The sequence below is a fragment of the Erinaceus europaeus genome, chromosome 15 (genome assembly GCF_950295315.1).
Source record: "Erinaceus europaeus chromosome 15, mEriEur2.1, whole genome shotgun sequence".
Taxonomy (NCBI): Eukaryota; Metazoa; Chordata; class Mammalia; order Eulipotyphla; family Erinaceidae; genus Erinaceus; species Erinaceus europaeus.
In genome coordinates, this window is record NC_080176.1 from 18,141,837 (window position 1) to 18,158,836 (window position 17,000).

General features: G+C 53.4%; 2 protein-coding genes across 2 annotated transcripts; one reads left to right on the plus strand and one right to left on the minus strand.

The window, feature by feature from the left end:
- The first annotated feature begins 533 nt into the window (after positions 1-533).
- APOBR (apolipoprotein B receptor) lies at positions 534-5,627 on the plus strand. Its single transcript, XM_060174109.1, has 5 exons — positions 534-617; positions 923-2,905; positions 3,032-4,369; positions 4,452-4,714; positions 4,804-5,627. The coding sequence occupies exons 1-5, from the start codon at positions 561-563 to the stop codon at positions 4,871-4,873; spliced, it is 3,711 nt and encodes a 1,236-aa protein (XP_060030092.1). The 5' UTR covers positions 534-560; the 3' UTR covers positions 4,874-5,627.
- IL27 (interleukin 27) lies at positions 5,489-14,504 on the minus strand. The gene is made up of 5 exons (XM_007534646.3): positions 14,353-14,504; positions 10,831-11,003; positions 10,623-10,721; positions 8,359-8,517; positions 5,489-6,029 (listed from the first exon to the last, which is right to left on the minus strand). Exons 1-5 carry the CDS (start codon positions 14,381-14,383, stop codon positions 5,772-5,774), a joined length of 720 nt encoding a protein of 239 aa, XP_007534708.1. The 5' UTR covers positions 14,384-14,504; the 3' UTR covers positions 5,489-5,771.
- Between the last annotated feature and the right edge of the window lie 2,496 nt (positions 14,505-17,000).

The window sequence follows — 17,000 nt, forward strand, 5'->3', positions numbered from 1 at the left end:
AATGACCATAGCTAAGGGGCTGGGCATCAGAGCTACCAATCCAGGCCCTTTTCTCCCTTGGGGAAATATTAATGATCCAGAAATGAGAAGCCAACAGGCTTGCCAGCCCCCTCCTCACTCCTACTCCTGTCCCCTGGCAAAACAGGAACCACAAACCCCAGCTTCCTCTTGCAGAGTGGCTGTGGCTTATGGGGGGGGGGGGTATGTAGGCGGAAACGGCTGAGGTGTGAATACATGACAAGACCTGAGTCACTTGAGCTACCATTGCCACACACCCCCTCCCCCACCCCAATCCTAAGGTCCCCTGCTCTCACTCCCCTCTCCCCTTTCTCTGATCTCTTCTTTATCTTCAAATATGTACCTGTGTCTCTCCTAGGTAATGTCTACTCATTACCCAGCTTGGGCTGGGATCTGCTGGGGTCATTGCAAAGGGTGGGCAGGGCCTGGGGTGGCTGTGCGTCAGGGGAAGAGGAAGTGTCTTGGGTCCTAGGGAAGACCGGCTTGTCTTGGTGGGTGGGGACGGTCATTGTCGGCCTTCTGGACACACAGACAGAGGCAGAATGGATTTCCTCCGGCTCCATCTCCCTGGGCTGCATCAGGCCTTGCGGGGGGCACTGGTGAGAGGGACCAAAAACACCAGAGGCCTTCTCTCTGCTTCCTGGGGCCTCATCTTCCTTCCTTTCTTTGAGCCTCTCTGCAGACTTGAAATTCCTTTCCCTGGCAGCCACCTTCTCCAGTGTCTTCTGGATTTCAGCCCTCCTCCCCCAACACCTCCACAAACTCACTCAGATATCCCTCATCCAGGCCTTCCTTGCCCCATTCCCTGGCACCTCTTCCTTCTCCCCTGATGGGCCCCAGGGCACTCTAGGGAGAGGGCTGGCTCTTCTCTTATGCCTTCTCCCTTTTTTCTCTTTCCTTCCAGGAGTCCTTGAGCAACTTTGTCTCCTACCTTATAGGAGATGAAGTCCCCACTGCAGAGAGGAGGGGGGCGCAGGCAGCAGAGGAGCTGGGAGAGCTGGATGCAAGAAATCTGGGGAGGCCTGTAGAGGAGGAAGCCCTGGAGGCCCTGGGAGGCAGCCGAAGTAGGGGGGCTGGAGGGCTGGAAGGGCTCGAAGAGGCTGGGAGATGCCAGGTAGGAAGCTCATCTGCAGAGAAAGCTTGGAGTTGGGCAGAAGGCAGCTCCCACACATTCCAAGCAAAGAGACAGGACTCTGGGGTCTGCAAGGCTGCTGAGGCAGGGTCTGGGGCCGAGCGAGACAAGAGCGTCCAAGCCCAGGACAGTCAGGAGCTCGATGAACAGGAAGTGAACAGAGAGACTCAGAGAACCTGGGAACAGGAGGAGGAGGAGAAGGAAGAGGTCAGGACAGGAGAGCCAGGGGTGGCCAGAGGGGTGGAGTCAGACTGGACCTGGTGCAGACAGCCTGAGGGGACAGCAGATGGACAAGAGGTGGCAGGGGATGGCAAGAAGGCAGAGCAGGTGGCAGAGGAGGAGATCCAGGGGGTTGGGACAAAAGAGGAGGTAAGAGTAGAGAGAGGTGGTCACAGCTTGGGGACACAGGGAGCATGGGAGCTAGAGGCAGATGCTGAGGACTGGGCAACCTCAGCTAGGCAAGAGACCAAGGCATCCTCTAGCTGGGAAGATGACAAGACAATCTCAGGTAGGGAATTTTCTGAAACAGCCATAGGCAAGGAGGAGGCTTGGATAGCCTTAGGTAGGCAAGATGACCAGAGGGCTTCAAGTGGGGAAGAAACCTGGACAGCCTCAGGCAAGGAGGAAGCCCAGCCCATCTCAGGTGGGGAGGAGGCCCCGGCCATCTCAGGCAAGGAAGAGGCCTGCACAACCTCAGGCAGGAAAGATACTGGGATAGATGTGGGCAGGGAAGATCATGGAACACCCTCAGTTGGGGAGGCCTGGACAACCTTGGGCAGGGATGAGGCTGGCACAGACTCGAGCAGGGAAGATCATGAGACAGCCTCAGATGGGGAAGAAACCGGGACCACCTCTGGTGGGGAGGAAACTGACTACTTTGTAGGCATCAGGGAGACAGAAGGTGGGATGGTCCCAGGAGAAAGGGTAGCAGAGAGTGCCCAGGGAGTCTGGGCCCTGGTGGAGGCCTCCCTGGGAGACCAGGAGGTGGCAGAAGAGGAAGAGGATGAGGGGAGTCCCTTCTTTGATCAGGCCCAAGTGCTGGGAACTGAGGGAGCAGGAGGAGAGACCGAGGCAGCAGGCAGGGAGGCTGCAAGAGGCCAGCGTTCAGAGGTGGAGGCGGAAGAGGGTGCTGAGAGGCAGGCAGACCAGGGCAGGGAGGGAGCCAAAGAGGGAAGAGACTCAGAGATTGGGGCTGCTGCAGACAGTGAGGAAGAGGCAGTGCAGACAGAGGAGTGCAAAAACAGATGCTGGGTGGTGAAGGCTGAGCCACCCTCGGACACAGAAGTGACTGAGGCTGAGGCTGAGGCTGAAGACTTAGAGACTGTCCCAGAGGCCAGGCCTGATGAGCTCTCAGGGGACAGGAGTGAGGAGGAGGAGGATCTGTTGGATCAGGAAGCATTGGGGGTGGGGTGGGATAAGCCTAAATGTGAGGCCGGTGAAGATCAGGAATCCAAGTGGATGGGAGCCCTCCAGACCCCAACACAGCCACCTGAACAAGGACTTGAGTGTGAGGCAGAGTCCTGGGATGGCCCAGGCATCTGCAAAGAGGAGCCAGACATGAGCCTGGAGGAATGTCCCGGAGCTTCAGAGCATGCAGAGCCTAGAAGTCTGAGGGCAGGAGTCTGTGAAAGCCAGAGAGGAACTATCCAGGAGGAGCAAGAAATTACTGGGAAGACGGAGGAGGAGGAGGAGGAGGAGGAGGAGGAGGAGGAGGAAGAGGAGGAGCAGGAGCAGGAGCAGGAGCAGGAGCAGGAGCAGGAGCTGGAGCTGGAGCAGGAGCAGGAGCAGGAGCAGGAGCAGGAGCAGGAGCTGGAGCTGGAGCTGGAGCTGGAGCAGGAGCAGGAGCAGGAGCAGGAGCTGGAGCTGGAGCTGGAGCTGGAGCAGGAGCAGGAGCAGGAGCAGGAGCAGGAGCTGGAGCAGGAGCAGGAGCTGGAGCAGGAGCAGGAGCAGGAGCTGGAGCAGGAGCAGGAGGAAGAGAAGGCTGCCAGGGACCAGGCCCTGGAGCCTAAGGCCTTGGAGAAAGAGGAGGAGGTGGCTACCAGATGCCAGACCCTGGAGGTTGAGGCTAAGGGAGGCCCGGAGTCTGCAGTGGCAGCAACTCCAGGGGCATATGGGGAGCAGGCAGAGGAATTGGGGTGCAGAGAAGAGGAGGGAGAGGCCCCGGCAGCAGCAGAGAACCAAAAGCTGGGTGGATGGTACAGGGCAGAAGCTGGGTCAGCCCATGGGCTGGGAGAGGAGGAGGAGGCCGCTGGAGGCCAGGAGCTGGAGGAAGAGGTGAAGGATGGCTTAGAGTTGACAACAGAGACTTGGGGGGCAGAAGGGGAGAAGGCAGAGGAATCAGGGTGCAGAGCAGAAGAGAGAGAAGCTCCCATAGCAGAAAACCAAGAGTTGGATGGACTACATGGGGCAGAAGTGGAGACAGGCCAGGGGCTGGGAGAGGGAAGTGAGGGGACACCCAGGGGAGGCTGGCGGCTGGCAGAGACTCTGAGCCTGCAGAACGCTTGGGACACAGGTCCTGTGCCCACCCAGATCATGGAGGATGAGGCCATTCCTGAGGGACAGGTGGCTCAGGCTGGGGAAGAAAGAGAGAGTGGGGGTGGATGGGATGGTGCATTTAGGAGAGACTGGGGCCTTGTAGGGAGAAAGGAAGCCCACCCAGGTGAAGAACTAGTGGAGGCTGCAGAGAAAGATGAGAGCAGTGAGCAGGGGTTAAGCCTGGTGGGATCCTTGGAGGAGGCGCTGACAGGCAGGGTTGGCCAAACAGAGACTTTTGAGGGGAGAGAGGGTGAGCTCGGAGGACATCAGGTGGAGACTGGGGACTCTGCAGTGGCGGAAGGAAGCTGCGGGATGAATGGCTTTACCTGGAACTCTCAAGGTGCAAAGCTGCAGGGGATGGTGGTTGTAGTGGAGGCTGAGAAGCTTCCAGAAGGACAGCCACTGGAAGAAGAGGCCATAGGAAGGCAAGCAGAGGAGCAGGGGCGAGACAGGGAGGGGCAGTCTGGGGATCACCTCCCTGAGGGAGAGGCACCAAGGCCACTTGAAGTGGATGTTGACGAAGTGACCAGAGAGCAGAGGAAAGAGGCCGAGGAGATGGTTCCAGAAGGCCTAGAGAACATCAAGTGCCACGAGGACGGGTCCACCAGCTGGGCTCCTGAAGAGGCCGAGCTTGGGCCTTGCAGGGAAGCCGAAGGAAGTCCCACTCCTGGTGATTGGTGCGAGGTAAGGTCCAGGTGGGGTCCAGGGCTGGGCAGAGAGGGGACCTGGGGGCTGGCATGCAGAACTCTGGGCCACTTCCTTGCAGGATCCTCTGCCTGGGTCTCGCCTGGACGTCTCTGTTCCACGGAGCCGAGTCCTTCTGTCCCGCAGCGCCTCCCAGCGGCGCTCTCGACCCTCATTTCGCCGGACCCCCGCCCCGGAGCTGCAGGAGCAGTCCCCCAGCCCCCCATCAGAAGAAGAGCCAGCAGCCCCCCAGCAGAGACTTCTGCCTGAGGAACCCCCACAACCAAGTCCCCCGAGGCCTGAAGGGACCCCAATACCAGCCAGGAGGAGGCCCCTGGGACTCGGGTGAGCACAGGAGGAGGGCCTGGGCCAGGCAGGTGGGCAGAGGGTTATGGGTGCCCCAGACTCACTCCCATAGCCTGTCTCCCCTGCAGGTTTGGCCTTGCACACTCAGGCATGATGCAGGAGCTACAGGCCCGCCTGGGCCAGCCGAAGAACCAATGACGGCTCCTCAGGCCTCAGGTGCCAGGTCCCGAGTGGACAGTGCTCTGCCTGACTGCCCCAGACACTCTGGACACCTCCCTTCCACGTTCTGGGCCTCAGTTTCTCCATGTGTCCTTCATGAAGCAGATGGAATGACCGCCAGGAGCCTGAGTCTCCCCCTTGATGGACTGATGGGCTGGGCCTCTGAGATGGCTTCTCTCGACCTGTCGTGGCTGCCCAGAGGACCGAGAGGCTTCTAGACAATTCTCCTCACAACCTGCCTTCTCCAACTTACCCACGTTCCACTCTGCTCCCCACTTCCCCATGCTGGGACCTCAGAACACTGTGTGGGAATCACAGCAACTTCTGGGGGGTGAAGCAAGCCCAGAGGGGAGGGGCCCAGAGGGCCCCCGGAGGTCTGTATGCAGTCAAACAGTGGGCAAGGAGATGACCTGACCAAGCTGCTCAGCCTCAGCCTCAGAAAATGGCAGGTTGCTGTGGCAGTGACCAGCTGAACCAGCAGAGTGGGGAAAAAGTGGATCAGGAACCCCTAAATTTAGGAGCAGAGAGACACCCAGGGGGATGGGGCTGGAGGCTATATACCCCCTTCTCTGAGAAGAAGCTGAGACAGAGAGAGGATGAGAGTGCTTTATTGGGCACCCAACATGGCGGCCTGGCTGGAAAAAAACCAGCCAGGCCCCGAAACAATAAATAAACCATCATTTCCCTCAAGAATAAATAAATATCTGAGCAATAAATATCTGAAAGGACTAAAGGGGCCTTAAATTATCGGGGAGGGTCTGGGCTTGGAATTGCGGCCAGAGATTGGCCTCAGCTGAGGCAAAAGAGTCTGAGGACTGGAATCCACCCTTGCTGTCCCGAAGGGTGAAAAGAAGGGGCCTGGAAGTCAGTCACCCCATCAGGGCTGGGGTGTAAGTGTGGGGGACCCCAAGGTCTGGGTGGAGTCCCCGGCCTGGGAGAGCAGCAGCAAGTCCCGAACAGCCCGGGACAGGACAAGTTCCAACGAGTGCAGTGTCTGGTAGGTGTAGAGGAGCTGGGGCCAGGAAGCCTGGGAAGACATGGGTGGGGGGCCTCCGGGGGCCCCTCGGGGCAACCCCATCCCCTTCTTCTCTTCCTCCTCCTCCTCCTCAGGGGTGTGGAACCCTGCTGCCAGCACCTGTAGGGAGAGTCCTGAGGGTCAGAGAACAACCAGGCTGACAACCTGAGTGAATTTATGTGCCACTGTGTGCCCAGTGGAGCAAGAAATCAGAAATCACAAAGGCCATGATTTCCCTGGACACCCCTGGCTCTAGAACTTCCGTTATGTCATCATCTCATGTGTCCTATCTGACTTTTTTTCCCCCTTCGAGAAAATGGAAGTCACAGAGCAAGCTGGTGAGGCACACAGCTGGGCCACTCATTCAGGATTTCCCTGGGTATTTGGGGTTCGGGTAGTTTCTCTCTGCTGTTTAGGGTTGTCTTTTGATTCAAAGTGGGCAGGGAGGTGATAGAGCGAGGTTTCGTGATGTCTGCATTTTATATTCTCCTTTTGCAAAGGATGAAATTCCTGTTTCCTCCAGGGGTGAGAAGGAGGGGATCCAGTTCTGCCTTTGGGTGGGCTGAGGCCACAAGTGCTGTCCTGGGAGCTTCAAAGCTGGGATTGGGGTGTCTCTCTCCAGAATAACCCCACCTATGTGCAGGGGACACTTTTTTTTTTTGCCACTAAGGTTATCTCTAGGCTCCACACCTGCACAACTTCATCACTCCTGGTGGCCTTTGTTTTTAAATTTTATTTATTTGTGGGTAGAGACAGAGAAATTAGTGGGGGTAGATAGCATAATGGTTATGGAAAAAGACTCTCATGTCTGAGGCTCCAAAGTCACAGGTTCAATCCCACGCACCACCATAAACCAGAACTTATTAGTGTTCTGGTAAAGAAGAAAGAAAAAGAAAGAAAGAAAGAAAGAAAGAAAGAAAGAAAGAAAGAAAGGGACAGAGTAATTTCTTTCTTTTCTTTTTCTGCTTTGTAGACAGAGAGTGAAAGATAGAGAAGGGGAGACAAAAAGAGATGGAGAGATAGCACAGCACTGCTCCACTGCTTATGAAGCTCCCCGCACCCCGGCAGCTGCTCCCATATGGTGGCTGGGGCCTTGAACCCAGGTCCTCTTCACGTAGTAATGTGGGTGCTCTACTGGGTAAACCAATTTCACTGCTCCTGCATTGAGTTTTTCACTTATTTTTCATTTCTGATTCGGGGGGAGGTTGAAGAAAAGAAAAAAAGGAGAGGGAGAGAGAGGCCACGGCACTACAACTTCCCACTTTGGGGTGGCACTCGGATGTGGTGCCAGGGCTCAACCCAGGCTGTGCACATGGCAAGGCATGTGCCCTACCAACTGAGCTATCTTCCAGCCTAGGTAGAGATTATTTTTTAAAAACTAATTTGTTTTATTTTAATGAGAGGAGAGAGAGAGAGAGACTGAGTCAAAGACCAGAGCACCATTCAACTCTGGCTTATGGTGGTGCTGGGGACTGATTGTGAGATCTTTGGCGTCTCAAGAATGTAAGTCTGTTGTGTTACTGATGGCACTATCTCCCCAGCCTACAGGGGTTAGTATATATTTTATGAGAGAGGGAGAGAGAGAGGGAGAGAGAGAGGGAGAAAGAGAGAGAGAGAGAGAGGAGACACCAAAACACCACTTTGGCATATAAAATACCAGGAAACGAACTTGGGACCTTATGCTTAAAAGTCCAACATTTTACCCACAGCAGCACTCCTTGGTCCATGAGTTAATTTTTTTTAAGTTTATTTATTTATTCCCTTTTGTTTCCCTTGTTGTTTTATTGTTGTAGTTATTATTAATGTCGTCGTTGTTGGATAGGACAGAGAGAAATGGAGAGAGGAGGGGAAGACAGAGAGGGGGAGAGAAAGACAGACACCTGCAGACCTGCTTCACCGCTTGTGAAGCGACTCCCCTGCAGGTGAGGAACCGGGGGCTCGAACTGGGATCCTTACACCGGTCCTTGTGTTAATTTAATTTTATTTAAGGTTATATATTTTTGCAGTCTTCAAGTTCAATCTCTGACACCTCATAAGCCAGAACTGAGAAGTGATTTGGTACCTCTCTCCTTTATGTCTCTTATAAAAACAAATAAATTAAAAAAATACTTATAAGACCTGAACAGAAACCAGAGCATGAAGGAATCTTTCTTAATGTATTGATTTATTTCCTGTGAGAGATCGAGTAAGTTTCACATGAGAGATACAAGCCAGAGCCCTGTTCCAGTACGCGCTGGGGATTGAACCAGGAACCTCAGGCTTGGAAGTCCAGTGCTCTACCAGTTGAACAATTTCCCTAGCCACTTAACAAAACAAAAAAAGTGTTGAATGTATGTTAATAAAAAGAGAGAGGGAGAAGGGGAAGGAGAGGTCTTTGAAAGGGAGCCCTTTACCTTGACTCTGTGTGTGGGACTGCTTCTGGGGGCTGGGAAGGGGGAGGACACCTCACCTGAAATCCGAAATGTTGCTGCAGATCCCGGAGATCCAGCCTCATAGCCCACAGTTGCCTCCTCTCTGAGTCGATCCAGCCCCCCCAGTGCCCCAGCCTGCCCAGCAGCGTGTGGAAGGGGCGCAGCGTGGTGGACAGGAAGCAGAGCCGGTCTGGGTGCTACCGAAGATATAGCAGGGGTCAGGAAAGGGCCCCAGGCCAGGGGTGACCCACTTTAGACCCATCCTCCTCTTTCCCTAGGTCCCATTTTCTTTTATTTTTTTTTAATTTCTTTATTGGGGAATTAATGTTTTACATTCGACAGTAAATCCAATAGTTTGTACATGCATAACATTTCTCAGTTTTCCATATAACAATACAGCCCCCTGTAGGTCCTCTGTCATCCCCTAGGTCCCATTTTCATCTCAAACTCCATTCCTCCATTCCATACCCAAATCCACCTTTAGCCTCAGCCTCAGCCTCATATTCCCCAGAACTCCTGACCCTACCGTAGTTCCATCTCTCTCCTGTCTCCATTCTTTTTTCCCCCCGCCCCTCCTGTCTCCATTCTAACCTCCTCCTCCCTATGGTGTGTATGTGTGTGTGTGTATGTGTAAGGGGGGGAGAGAGGGAGAGGGAGAGGGAGAGGGAGAAGAAGAGAGAGAAAGTGAGCCACAGCTCCAAAGTTTCCTTTAGTGTGGGGGCCAGGCTGGAATGGGTTGAGCACATGGCAAAGTAGCACGCTATCATTTCACCAGCCCCCCCCCCCCCCCCACACACACACCCGTGTCATCCCTAACCCTGGCCCTATCACCATCCTCCTGGCCTCTTCCTCATCCTTACTCTCACACCCTCCTCCACCTCCCTAGAGAAGCACGGCCCCTTCTCACCACCTTCCCTTCCATCTCTAACTCCATCTCAACCCTACCACCTCCGTCCTCACCCGAAGCCCTCCCATCTTCCTCTACCCTCCGCTTCATTCATCCCTCATTTCCGGCTTTCTACCCACCTGACCCTTGCCCCAGCCTCACATAGCACCACCGCCATCTCTCCATGTGTCCTTTACACTAATCTCTACCTCCCACTCCATTCTGTTTCCATTCCCAGCTCTTTCCAATCCTGGTGGCCCTCTTACACACCCCCGTATCTGGTGCCACACCCAGTCTCACCCAGAATCTACCCCCAGAGAGATTGGAGGGTGGGCTGGGAGGTGATGCGGTGGATAAAGTGTTGGACTGTGGAGCATGAGGTCCTGAGTTTGATCTCCAGTGTCACATGTGCCAGAGTGATGCTCTGGTTCTCTCTGCTCTCTCTCTGATATATACATATACACATGTCCCTGGCACCACACACATTGAGGTAGTGCTCTGATTCTCATTAAAATAAAGCTTGGAGGAGGAGCTGGGGAGACAGCATAAGGGTTTTGCAAAAAGACTCTTGTGCCTGAGGCTCCAAGGTACCTGGTTCAATCCCTAACATTACCATAAACCAGAGCTGAGTACTGCTCGGTTTAAAAAGTAATAAACAGGGAGTTGGGCGGTAGCACAGAGGGTTAAACGCAGGTGGCACAAAGCACAAGGACCAGCATAAGGATTCTGGTTTGAGCCCCCGCTCCCCACCTGTAGGGGAGTCGCTTCACAAGTGGTGAAGCAGGTCTGCAAGTGTCTGTTTCTCTTCCCTCTCTGCCTTCCCTTCCTCTTTCCATTTCTCTCTGTGCTATCCAACAATGATGACATCAATAACAACAACAATAATAACTATAACAATAAAACAACAAGGACAACAAAAAGGAATAAACAAATGAAAAACAAAAAGTAATAGACAGTGGTCCAGGAGGTGGTGCAGTGGGTAAAGCATTAGACTCTAATACTTCAGGTCCTGAGTTCAATCCCTGGCAGCACATGTACCAGTGATGTCTGGTTCTTTCTCTCTCTATTCCTTTACTGCTGTCTTTCTCATTAATAAATAAATAAAACCTTTAAAAAGGTAATAAACAGACAAACAAAAAGAAAGAAAGTAGAGGGCTGGCAAAACAGCTCTCCTGCGTGGTGCACTTGCCTTACCATATCACACCCCACGTTCGAGCCCAGTCCTTGCCACCCTGGAGGAAGCTTTGTTGCTGTGGTGTGTGTCTCTGTGTGTCTCTTTCTGTGTCTATCAGCCCAGATCAGTGAAGCCCCAGAGAGAACAACACAGGAAGCATATGGATTTGAGCCCCCTCCATTTTAATCTCAGCCTTCCTCTCCATCCACCCAGCCCCTCTCAAAACCCCATCCCCTACTCACAGAGAGGCGATGCCAGGCCTGGAAGGTCAGGGAAACATTGGGGAGATGCTCTCCTAGGGGCAGAAGGTCTAGGTTCACTCCTGGCAGGTGAGATTCAGCCTGTGGGAGGCAAATTCTGTTAGTGGAGGTGAAGGTGGGGCCAGGGGGGGGGATCATCTGGGGACCAGAACCACTCAACCCCAGAGCTGGAAGCATTGTGGAAACTCACAAAGTGGAGGGCTTGGACCCGGACCTCGGAGAGCAGTTTCCTGGCCAGCTGGAGGCTGACCTTGAACTCCCGGCGCAGCTCCAGCAGACTCAGGGCAGGCCTCCCCGGGGGCCTGGGGAATCCCCAGACTCCAGCTCGAGCCAGGAGCAAGGTGAGCAGCAACAGGCTGAGCCCTGGGGAGACGGGGGGGGGGTGTTTGAGGAGGGTGGGAGAGAGGTGGGGATGTGCCTCTTCTGAGCACTGTCATAGCTCACTGGAAGACCACAGGACTTAACGTGGGGAAGGTCCCAGGTATGATTCTGTGATTCCTGGCACCATATATAGCCAAGCTAAATCTGGTCTCACTCTGTGTCATTTTCTCTCATAAAAATAAGCCCACCTTGTGCTGGACTTACAAGCAGGAAGTCCTAAATTCTGTTCCTGTCATCAGATGTGCTGAAGTGATGCTCTGGTTCTCTCCCCCTCTCTTTAGCAAGTAAGTAAAATTTTAAAAGAGAAAATACATTTTTTTTGGGGGGGAAATCCACTAGTAGTCTGGGAGGTGGTGCAGCAGATAAAGTGTTGGACTTTCAAGCATAAGGACCTGAGTTCAATCCCTGGTAGTACATATGCTAGAGTGATGCTCTGGTGTTCTCTCTCATAAATAAATAATATTTCATTTAATGATATTTGTTTAAGTTTCATGAGAGAGACCAGAGCCCTGCTCTTCTCTGGCTTATGGTGGTGCAGGGGGTTGAATCTGACACCTCAGAGCCTCAGACATGAGAGTCATGAGAGTCTTTTTTTTTTGCAGAACCATTATGCTACCTCTCCATCTCCAAATAAATAAAACGTTAAAAACAAACCCACTGGTGAGATGGACACTATTGAGAACACTATGTACCGAGCATTCCTCTCCAGGCAGACATAGCCCAGCACCCAGAACCCCCTCTGTGAGCAGATGTCAAGCTGGACCTTGATCCCTGCAAACTCCCTGGCCAAGCACCTTTTCCTGTGAATGCCCTGCACAGCCACTCATGGCAGCCTGGGAGCTCTTATTCCCTCCAGCTTGCAAAGGACGAAAATGAGGCTCAGCAGGGTTGACTTGCTCTAGGTCAGGGAACTGGGAATGGAGGGTGTGTGTGTGTGTGTGTGTGTGTGTGTGTGTGTGTGTGTGTGTGTGTGTGTGTGTGTGAACCAGGACTGGTTCCAGGTCTGTCCAAGAGCAGAGCCTCCCGGGCATGGGCACGCTCTGCCCTGCCAAGCATTCCTCTGATTTATCCAGGCAGATCTGATGGTCTGAAGTGAGGCTCAGGTGACACTGCGTCCCTGTGTAGCAGAAGGACAGACTGGCCCAACCTCCACAAGGTAGATGAATCACTGGATCACTTTGCAGTGAGAGAGGGAGAGGGAATGCAGGGGAAGGGAGGAGGGAGGCAGTGCCTCTTTCTATTTTTTGAGTAAATATTTGTGTATTGTAAGAGACAAGGGTGTGGCCTGGGAGGTGGTTCAGTGGGTAAAGCATTGGACTCTCAAACATGAGGTCCCCAGTTCAATCCCTGGCCATCACATGTGCCAGAGTGATGCTCTGATCTCTCCTCCTCCTCCTCCTCCTCCTCTTCTTTCTCCATCTTTCATAAATAAATAAATAAATAAATGAGTTTTGAGCTGAGGAGACAGCATAATGGTTCTGCAAAAACACTCTCACATCTGAGGGTTTGAGGTCACGGGTTTCATTCCCAGCACCACCATAATAAGCCAGAGCTGAGCAGTGCTCTGTTCATTCTCTGTCTCTCTCCATATATATATATATATATATATATATGTTTTTTTTTTTACTAAAAATAAATAACTTTTAACTTACTTCAAGTTTTTATTGTAATTAGAAGAGAGAGAATCAGAGCATCACTCTGGCATATGTGATGCTGGGGATCAAACTCAGGACCTCTAACTTCCAATCCCAAAGTAAATGAGAGAGAGACAGAGACAGAGAGTGAAGAGAAGAGAAGAGAAGAGAAGAGAAGAGAAGAGAAGAGAAGAGAAGAGAAGAGAAGAGAAGAGAAGAGGACCAGAGCACAGCTTAGTGCTCTAGACTAAGGGTTCTAAGGTTTGAACCTACAGCCTCTGGGGCTTCAGGCATGCAAGCTGGTGCTCCAATAGGCTGAACTATCTCCCCAACTCACAGTCTCTCTCTCTCTGCTCAGCTCTGATTTATGGTGGTGCTGGAGACTGAACCTGGGAGCTTGGAGCTTCAGGTATGAAAGTCTTGTACATAACTATTATGCTATCTCCCCAGCCTTCTCTTTCTCTCTTTTCTCCGTACATCAGCCCCCAAGCCCAACCCCAGCTGATTCCTGAAAATGCTTCCTGCTCTGTGTTTCTTGGACAGAAGGAAGAGAGGTGGCCCTGGGTGGGAGGGGTTCTCCCCAGGGAGAGGAAATCTAGCAATCACCGGAGTTACATAATTCTCCTCGAAACCCAAACCAGAACAGTCTCCCCTTCCCTCCACGCCCAAGTCTATTCCGGAGCTCTCTCTCCTCCTTCTCTGAATTCCATTCCCTGAAATGTCCTTTCCATAAGGACCAAGAGGGAGCTTCTGGAGACTTCTACTGCCCCAGAGGCTTCTGGAGGTCCCTAGTGTATGGGTTCCCCGGCTCAGGGATCTGCTCTGGCATCTTGGAGACTGAAGGCAGAGGGAGGCTCTTCCCAGTCCTGTGCTGGGCAGCCTGGTGCACCTGGCCTTAGTGGATGGGACCCATCCAGGAGTAACCTTCAGGCCTGGGAGCTGGCACAGTGGATAAAGCATTGGGCCCTCAAGCATAAGGTCCTGAGTTTGACCCCTGGCATTGCATCTGCCAGAGTGATGTTCTGTTCTCTCCCCTCCCCTCTTATTAGTAAATCAAATCAAATTTTATAAAAGCTTAGAATAAACCTCCAATTCCTGCCCAGATTCTGAGTCCTTGTCTTGGCTTCTCACTCTGCTCTGCAGTCCCTCCAGGCCCTTGAGGGTGCTGGTCCCATTGTCCAGTCCTAGGTCCTCCTCCTGTCTCCTCCTTGGCCATCCCAGACTCTGAGGCCTCTACTCACAGATGACACAATGGGTTTTCTTCTGAAATCCTGCCACAGAACTGGACCCAGGCAGTGTTGACTTGGCAGCCTTGGTTCCCCCCCCCCCCCGCCGGGATCAGCTCCTCCTGGAACCGGGTCCCAGCTCTCAGCCAAGCTGGGGATCCCCTTCTCCCCTAACACACAGCACACCTGCTCGTTCATTCCAGCCAAAGCCTTGATGTACCTGCTCTATGCTAGGCTTGGTCAACTCTGCCCATCCATGCCACCCCAGGTTTCAGCCAAACCCACACTCTTGTCCCGTCCCACCCCAGCCCAGCTTCATTCCCACCCTCCAATCTACCATGGACTCAGTATCCCATGGCTTCCAGGGTGGTCAAGTGGTCGCCCCTCGACCTGGCCCCCTCAAGCATTGAGGTCAAGCCCCATGCCCCTCTCAGTCTCTACTGTCCCCCCACCCCCCGGCCTCACACTCACGCCAGCCAAGGTCGCCTGCCTCCTGGCCCATGGCGGGGCCCAGCCTCTTTGGCCAGCCATCTCCCGGGCAGGGGGTGTCTTATACTGGGGGCTGCACCCGGTTTCACTTTCAGCTTTGCATTCACTCAAAGGCTCTCCTCACCACCCCGCACTAAAATGGGGAAATGTGATTTCCCTTCCCAGAGGGGGTGGAGGTGCCGTGGGGGTGGCGGGAAGCTGGGGTTTCAGTTAAATCCAAGCTCCTGGCATCCCCACCCCACCCCACCCCCTGCCTCTGCCCAGATCCAAAAGCCAGTCCTCCCCTCATTTCCCTGCTCTGAGGCTAGTCTCCCCCTCTCCTGACTGAGACCCCCATCCTGTCTCTCTCTACTCAGTCCTGATTCCCCTATCCCCTCCCAGGACAGTCACCATGATGGACACGTGAGGAGATTGCTCCCAAGGGGGGGCTTGGGGTGTCAGTGCTTGCTGATTGACCAGAGGGCTGAAGGTATGGGTGTGAGGAAAGTGGAGATTGAGTGGGGGGCAAAAGTGGGGGTTGGGTCGGGGCTGCATTGGCACAGGTCTGTTGAAGGTCAAGAGTTCAGAGTCAGGCCCAGGGTTAGAGTTCCATCTCCAGGCAGGGCCAGGACTCGGGCTAGGGCTGGACTAACCTCCTGGCCTTGCGCTGGGCACAGAGAGAGCAGTGACAGCTCTCCCACTTGGGGTTTGGAGCTGGGTCTGAGTGTGGTCCAGGTTCCAACCAAGCCCATGACTCAGATCTGGGCTCCGCTGGGGCTGGGACTAGAGTTCATTGAGGGCTCAGCCTGTGGCCAGGTTGGGGTTACATGAGGTCAGGATGGGGTGCAGCCAGCTCCCCAAATAATGCTGGTGTTTCTGCCCTACCCAGCCCTGCCCATCCCTCTGCCCCACCCTGGAGTTCCCATCTGCTGGGAGAAGCTGGGGTTTTCTTCATCTTCCCCAAGGTCGGCTGCTGCCACTTTCCTTTTGGGACCTGCGGGGTTTCCCTGCTAGGTCCCTACTGTGAGACAGAAACCAGGGGGGGCTTCCCCTTCCTAGACCCTACTTCCTCAGGTCTGACTGGCCACTGCTCACCAGGTTATGGGTGACCAAACACCAGGGAAGTACCAGGACCTGCTGGGAGCAATCCTGGAGGCCTTCTTCCAGAACTGTGAAGCCTTCTCCGGCCACTACCTCCTGGTCCTACTATCCTCCTCCAAGGCTCCCTGACTCTCTGATCCCTCTGTCTGTCCTGTTCAGCCTGGCTGCAATGAGTTCCACCCTCCGACCCCAGAGCTGGAGCTTCATTCCTGTCCTCTCTGCCTCAGAGTCCTCACTGGCTTGTTTGCAGCCCTTAGCCCTCCCCCTTCTCTGTGCCCATACCCTCGGTCCAGCTCAGGCACCACAACCCCTGAATGCTTCCCGCCTTCCAGCTGGAGGTCCGTCTCCGGCACACAGTGCACACCCACCCGCCTCGTTCTCTGTGTTCTCACTGTTCCTCTGTTCGCTCCCACCAGCTGGACCTCCTAGTAGGTTCTAGAACCTGCTGGGCATGGCCTTACCTCCACGCCTTCACACTTGTGGTTCCTTCTGCCTGCAACACTCTTCCAGAGAGCTGCAAAACTCCCTCCTTCCGTTTTCCGTTTTTATTTTTGTTTTTGTTTTTGATCATCACTGGGGCTTTACTGCTCTGGACTGACTTTTTCAGTGAGAGACATAGAGACAGAACGACAGAGAGAAGGTAATACACCACAGCACTGAAGCTTCCTCCAGTGTGGTGGGACTGGGACTCGAACCTGGGTCGCAAGCATGGCAAAACAGGCACACCATCCAGGTGAGCTATTTCACTGGCCCTCACTCTCTCCTTTTGAATAGGATGTCATATTAGACGGTGTTTTACTTATCCCCCTAATGAACAATATAGCCCTGCCCATGGGATTCCCTACTTTTCTGTGCATCATTTCTTCTTTTTTTCCTTCAGTGCCCACAGCACTGAAGCTTCCTCCAGTACGGTGGTGACCAGGCTTGAACCTGGATCACACGCATGGCAAAGCAGCACCTATCCAAGTGAGCTATTTCGATGGCCCTGTGTATTATTTTTCTGCAGGACAGTGCCAATATCTAACAGGGCAGACTGTGCTAGAGATTGAACCCAGGGCTTTCTGTGGGCGAGGCGTATGCTGTATCCCTGAGCTTTACCTCCAGTCTGACATCTAACATTTAAAATTTTTTTATGCCTGCCCATATGCACTGGAATATAGATTCCATAAGAGTGAGGATTCTTGCCTGTTAAGTGCACTTACATAACTAAATAAACAGTAGGTGTTTAGGAAAATATTTATTGGGAGTCGGACAGTAGTGCAGCTGGTTAAGCTCACGTGGCGCAAAGCGCAAGGACTGGCAGAGGGATCCCGGTTCAAGCCCCCGGCTCCCCACCTGCAGGGGAATCACTTCGCAAGTGGTGAAGCAGGTCTGCAGGTGTCTATCTTTCTCTCCCCCTCTCTATCTTCCCCTCTTCTCTCTATTTCTCTCTGTACGATCCAACAATGATGACATCAATAATAATAACTACAACAATTAAAAAACCAAGGGCAACAAAAGGGAATAAATAAATTTTTTGGTTTTTTTTTAAATATTTATTTTTATTTATT